General features: G+C 49.2%; 1 protein-coding gene across 1 annotated transcript in view; it reads left to right on the forward strand.

The window, feature by feature from the left end:
* Positions 1 to 2,127: 2,127 nt before the first annotated feature.
* Positions 2,128 to 6,948, forward strand: part of GALNT15 (polypeptide N-acetylgalactosaminyltransferase 15) — a 48,286-nt gene continuing 43,465 nt past the window's right edge. The window contains exon 1 of the mRNA XM_011354841.2: positions 2,128 to 2,767. Coding sequence (XP_011353143.1) covers positions 2,238 to 2,767 — 530 coding nt within the window. The 5' untranslated portion in view covers positions 2,128 to 2,237. The remainder of the gene's footprint in view (positions 2,768 to 6,948) is intronic.

Below are 6,948 nucleotides of genomic sequence, written 5' to 3' on the forward strand. Positions count from 1 at the left end.
ATCGACATCAAAACAGAAACGATGAGCAATTCACTTCAGGAATTCCCCGATGGCAGTTTTCCCACTCCACTTTTGTTTACAAGGACAGCCTTGCTGCTTTACAGCCATCAGGAGAAACCCCTCCTCTCAGGATCCTCAGTCATGCTGGATTCTCTCCTCTCTCCTCCCTGCATCCCTCCCTCCCCGATGTGGGGTCTCACAGCTTCAAACACCTTCTATGTGCTGCTGGTGTCTCACTTTCTGTCCCCCCTGACCTCCAGCTATCACCTATCTAGTTGCCTACCCTTCATTTCCCCTTGGCTGTCTTAAGACATGTCCAACTTCACATGTCCCCAACTGAGCCGCCGCTGCTCACCTCCTACCTCCTCCTGGCCTTCCTCATCTCAGTTGATGGCAGCTCTGCTCTCATTATTCAGACCAAAAAGTTGAAATCGTCCTTGACTCATCTTTCTCTCACACTGGATATCAATTCATCAGCAAATCCTACATGCTCTTCCTTAAAATATGTCCAGAAGCTGATCACTTCTCATCACCTGTACAGATGCTATTTTGCTCTACACCCTTATCATTCTCACTGCAAAATGCCTTCGTTGGCCGTCCTGCTTCTGCCCTTGCTCCGCACTGTCCAATCTCAACACAGTAGCCAGAGCCATCCAGTTAAAAATCCAAGTCGACTGTGTCTGTCCTTTGCTCACAATCTTCATGGGGCTCCCAGCTCACTCTGAGGAAAAGCCCAAGTCCCTACAGTGTCCTCCATGGTCCTATGTGATCCTCCCCCTACCTCTTATCCTTCTTACTTCTCTCATTCCATTTTCCATCACGTTTCACCTTGCCCACTCCATTCCAGCCACTCTGCTCTTCCTCAGACAGGCCAGGCACACTCTTGCCTCAAGACCTTGGCATTTGTAATTCTCTCTGCCCAGAATGCTCATCCCCAGAGAGCTGTCTACTCCTTCTCCTTATACAAAATGCTAACTCTTCTGTGAAACTTCCCCTTGTCATTCATTGTCACGTTTCATCCCCAGCCCCTTCCCCTGCCATGTATTTTTTTCTTAGCTCTTATCACCATCTGTTCCATTGTATACTTTAATGAATTATCTGTCTGCCTCCCGCTAGAGTGTAAGCCCCACGAGGCACAATTTTTGGTCTGTTTTATTCATCGCTGTACTCCCAGTCCCTAGAATAGTTGTGGCACATGGTAAGTGCTCATTCATACTTGTTGGTTGAATGAAGGAAGTTTTACAACTGAAGGTATTCAGATGCTCTGTGGTCAGGAGGGGCTTATAAGAGCATCCCCCAGCATGCCTCATTTTCAAAAGAACGAGGACAGTGGTCCTCAGGAAAGGAGAGAGAGGCCAACTGAGCTTTGCAGATCCCCTGTGGGAGACTGAGGGTGAAAATAGACAGCTAGCTCCATGCACCTAGGTCACATGGACGGCCAGCCTTTCTGAAATCAGAAGGGAATACGCTCTCCTGCCCCTTTGGGTGGGGCAAGAAGATTCAAATCCAAACTGCTGGCATGTTCCGGTTTGGGTTTGGTCCTAGCAGTGACGACTTTTATTTTCCTCTGGAGCTGTGTTCCTTGGGTTGTGCAAAGCCTGGGAACAGTGAGGGCATTAGGACCAGGAGCGAGGCGCGTGCCTGGCTCGGGCTGTGTCTGGCAGAGGGCTCTCGGCTGAGCGAGTGCAGAGCTATGTGTGAAAGGAAATCAGGCACTGCCTGCCGGCTTCACATCTGTTGATCTGACCTGACTTGAAGCGTCCAAAGGACGACGGCTGTCAGCTTTGCTGGACTGAGGACCCACCAGAGCTCTCTCTCCCGGACATCGCCTAGCAACCTGACCATTCACGGCCGGGGGGAAAATGAAACACATGAGACTAAACACCTGAGCAGAATGGAATAATAATTTTTTCCCAAGGAGAAAAAGGGTGTAAATGGGAGCAAACAATTTAATTTGAAGTCCCCATGAATGGGCTTTCAGGCAATTAAAGAAGTTTATGCAGAGAGAACCTGGGGTGGGACTTGGGTCCTATGTCTTTCTGATTCTAAGTGGCAGTCGGTCTTACACGCGCTATTGGCAGATGTCAGATGGGATAAAAGGACCAGGTTAAGTGACAGGCAAAAAACTTGCAGGTGGAACCAGGGACCTAGGTTCTGCTGCAAGCTTGAAGGAACCTGGAGCAGGAGAAGAAAGCGAACTTGAACATGACCTGTTGCATTTGGCAAGTTCCAACAACATGCTCCTAAGGAAGCGATGCAGGCATGGACCGTGCAGACTGCAATTCCTGCTGCTCTTCCTGATGCTGGGATGTGTGCTGTTGATGGTAGCCATGCTGCACCTGCCCCCACAGGCCCTGCACCAAGCTGGCACAGCCCAGGCTTCCCGGCACAGCCCTGAGGCTGGGTACCGCCTGGACTTTGAGGAATCCCAGGAATGGGTGCTGGAGTCGGAAGATGAGGACCAAGAGTACAGCCCACTGGAGGGCCTGCCGCCCTTTATCTCGCTGCGGGAGGACCAGCTCCTGGTGGCTGTGGCCTCACCCAGGGTCAGAAGGAACCAGAGCCAGGGCAGGAGAGGTGGCAGCTACCGGTTCATAAAGCAGCGGAGCAAGAGACTGGACCAGGAGGCCCCAGAGAGGGACTGGGGAGCCGAGGAGGAAGACCGGGAGGTATCTGAAGAAGATGAGCTGACCCCGCTCAACCTGGAGGTGGCGCTCAGCGCCCGCATCCCCCTGCAGAGGGCGCTGCCCGAGGTACGGCATCCGCTGTAAGTAAGGCCATTTCTTCCCATTTCCCCGGTGCTGTCAGCAAACTTTCTGCATTCTGCCTCCACTGTCCCTAGGGCCGCACTTCTTAAAGTGGAGCTGCTGGACCAGCAGCAGCACCATTACCTGAGAACTTGTTAGAAATGCAGAGTCTCAGACCCTCCCAGACCCACTGAGTCAGAAACCCTGGGTGGGGTCCCAGCCATGACCTGTAACCAACCAGCCCTCCAGGTGAGAACCACTGTCCTAGAGAACAGAAACAAGCGGCTCTTACTTATTCCTTCTCTTCCCCGTCCTGGGTTCTAGTGCTTCTGTGTCTGGATTATTCCGTCAAACAGAGGGGACTTGGAGCAGATGTTCTCCAAGGCACCTTCCAGTTCTAATACTCGGACTCCAGTGTATTCTGATATTATAATTGTTGTTAGTATTTGCTTTTATTTTGGATCGAAATAACAGTTGCAACGAACATTTATGTGGCTCTTGCCATGTGCTTGGCTTTAATCTAAGAACTTTTCATGTATTAACTCACAAAGTCCTTACAACTCTGTTGGATGGGAGTTATTTTATAAGTATGAAAATAAGACACAGAGAGACCAAGTGACTTCCACACAGTCACACAGCTAGTAGGTGCCAAAGTAGGGATTTGAATCTAGGTAGAAGCTCCAGTCTGCCTGAACCACCACTACACGCTACCCTCCTTAGTCCACTAGACTAAGGGGACAATTCTAACACCTAAGAGCTGAAATACTGCACCCATGCAGTCTAACGTGGCAGGGTGGCCCCACCCTCGGGAGCAAGCTAGGAAATGTGATGACACGCAGGCTGTGCCCAGGGAGGCAGAGGGCTCGTCCTGTGCACACTGGCCCTCCTCCACCATCGCCATGGCCGGCTGCACTGAAGGGGGCCTGGTTACCAGCATCCAGGGGCAATGCAGCTGGTTAGTTTGGGTGATCTAGGTCCCTTCCCTAAAGCCACTGCTCTTCCCAGAGAGTTTCCTGGGAAACAAGTGTATCCTCCAGCCCTCTGGGTGAGAGGAGCCATGTAGAGCAGCAGTTGGGAGCAGGACCACATACTCCTCAGATCCCTGATGGGGTCCCTCTCAGCCTGGCTACTGAGCCACCACTCACAGGATCCTGCAAATACAGGACAGCACGAGAGTGACACCTCCTTACATTGTGAGCCTGGGTGCCTCGCTCCCCTCCCCCTCGTTCCAACCCTGCTGTTCTGACTTCAGGTCTTGGCTTAGAAAGCTCTTTTCAGGAAACTCCCAGACCCAGCCAGGCCCACCCCCTTGTAGTTTTGTGTTCCCTGGAGTTTTAACTCATAACACTCATTACAAAGAAAGCTAAATAGCCATTGATGTGTTGGTTAGTTCAATGCCTGCTTCTCTGCCATGCAGTGAGCCCATAGGTCTAGCACACAGTAAAGGAATGATTGCTGAATGAGTGAATAGAGAGTTTTCGAATTCTTTTCATACAATTTTTTCATTGGCCTAGAGATAGAATGAGTATCCTTATTTTGCCAAAAAAGAAACATTGCTTCAAACAAGAGGTCTCTGGTTACCAAAGGAGTGTGTGTGTGTGTCATTGTGCAAGTGTGCCGTGCACATGCATATCTATGGGTTCATTGTGTATGTGTGTTTGTGCATGTGTGTGTTGTGTTTACGTTGTGTTGTATGCATATTAAATAAATGCTGTGCATATATGTTTTATGTGGTACATGTGTCTAGTGCATTATATTGTGTTTGTGTGCCCAGATGTGTATGTGGTATGATGTGCACAGGTATGAGTTGCATGGTGTGCTGTCATGTGTACACATGTGTTATGGTTGTGTCAATGTACATATGTGTTGATATGGACATTGCAATGTGTGTGGTACATATATGTATTGTGTGTTTTATGTTGTACCTGTGGTGTGATGTGCCCAAGTGTATCATGCATGTGTGTGCATATGTGTTTTGTAAGGCGATGTTTGTTTTGCATATGCTTGTATGGTATGTGTGTGCATGTACATATTGTGTTGTGATCGTGTAGCACATGTATGATGTGCTGTGTGTATTATGTGAGTGTGTTTTGCATGTGTGTGTTACAAATGTATTGTGTGAGTGGTACATGTGTACATGTGCAAATGTGTGTTATGCATGTGGTATGAAGTGCATAGGTGTGTTGTGTGTGTGGTGCAAGTGTGGGCGAATTTTGTGGCATGTGTGTGATGTGCACACGTGTATGCATGTGTTGTGTGCGTGTGTGTAGTACACATGTGCATTGTGTATATTGTGCATATGGTGTTTTATGCACAGGTACTGTGATATACTACTTGTTTTTTGTGTTTTTGTAGTATATGTGTGCATGTGTATTTGTTGTGAGTGTGTTGCACGTATGTATTGTATGCGTGTGTGCGGCATATGTATTATAATTGTGTTGTGTTACACGTGTATATGTGCAAGTGTGGTGTGTCATGTTTGTGGTGTGAAGTGCATGTGTGTGTGGTGTGAGCATGGGTAGGTACATTTTGCGTTGTGTGTGATTTGCACATATGTATGTGTGCATGTGTGCGTGCATCACTTCAGTGGTTGCCTTTTCAGGCCAGAGTAACCAACTCATCTCAGTTTGCCTGAGACTTTCCCGATTTTAGCACTGAAAGCCCTAACAAGTCCCAGGCAAACCGGGACGGTTGGTCTCTCCACCCCGCAGCTTTCCAGGGTTCTTGCAGGACTGCCCTAGCTCCATTGGGAGGTGTGTGGCGCCCTCTGCTGGCTGGAGCCCATCCATGCAACCTGGGCCTTGGTCCCCAGTCTCCCCTTTTCCATCTACACTTCAGAGACTGGGGTCTTCCCTTCTCAGCACCCCTCCAGGATACACAGGGATTCTCTGCAAAGTGAGGCAATACCCCCACCCCAGGGTGACAGGGCTCTCCTCCTGCCACCACTTTAAAACTGGACCAAAATATAACCTATAAAAGAACAGCCACGTATTAACCATCTACAGGTCCAGAACACTAGACGTCCTGCAGCTCTGCCTCCTGCTGCAGCAAGACCCACTACCATCTGCTCCAGAGCTTCTTGCAAGCCCATCGTTGATTCCTAACCCAGACAAGCCCCACTGGCCCCAGTTCCCGCACCGAAACCCCCACCCAGCCCTGGCCTTTGCTTATTTCCCCCGTCGGGTCCGCAAGCCTTTTCTGAGTACCTCTGGGTCATTGCTAGAGGTCAGTTCGAAAAGGGGTCATGCGAGGTGAGTTACCAATAATGTAAGACCAAAACAAACAAAAAAAGTCAATGTAAAAGATCAAAAAGCTGCCTCTGGAAAGAGAGAGAAAACTATAGCGAACATTTATTAAGCACTTACTATGTGCTAGGGTTTCTGCTAAGTGGTGTGCACTTGTTTTATCTTTATAACAAACCTATAAGATAGGTAATATTATCATCTCCATTTTATGGATGAGAAAACTGAAGCACAGAAAGAGGAAGGGACTGGGGCCAGGTTATCCGACCAGGTGCGCCTGACACCAAAGCCATGCTCTCTTCACTACCATCCTGTACTTTTTGGGTAAGTCACGTGGGCTGGAAGCATTTCAAGTTTTTCCATCCATACAATGGAGAGAACTCACACTGGTCCACAGAGAGACACAGAGGAGGATGTTTATCACAGCATCCTTGGTGGCACTGAGGAGTTGGGGACCACCTGGGTGTCTCATCACAGGGCACTGGTTGGATGCAGCCCAGAGGTTCTCAGCCAGGAGGGGAAGAAGCGACACCCTTCTCAGCGTACACTACTGATAGAGAGAGACCTTCAAAGTATCACACTGAGTGAAAAAGACACAGAAAAAGGGCTGTAGCACACCATCATTGGGTGAAATGTGTACTCCATGCACACTGACAATCCGTTCTTTATAAGAACAGATGAAACACGATGGAATGGATGTGCTGTGGGGAAGGGAGGGTTCTGGAGGCGGGGGCAGGGATAAAAGTGAATGAATATGCAAATGAAATAAAGAGAAGGACCCATGATGAAGCCGCAGGCTGAGCACTAAGGTTGACTCAGCCCTTCAACGCTGCTGTCAAAAACGGGGTGGAGAGAAACAAGCCTTGCCCATTCATCCTTGTGTGGCATTGACAGCTCTTCTGGGCCCAGCTCTTCTTTGATCATCCTGGCATCCAGTGTAGGGCAGTTGATGTCCAGGA

This window comes from Pteropus vampyrus, unplaced genomic scaffold (assembly GCF_000151845.1).
Source record: "Pteropus vampyrus isolate Shadow unplaced genomic scaffold, Pvam_2.0 Scaffold1, whole genome shotgun sequence".
Classification (NCBI taxonomy): Eukaryota; Metazoa; Chordata; class Mammalia; order Chiroptera; family Pteropodidae; genus Pteropus; species Pteropus vampyrus.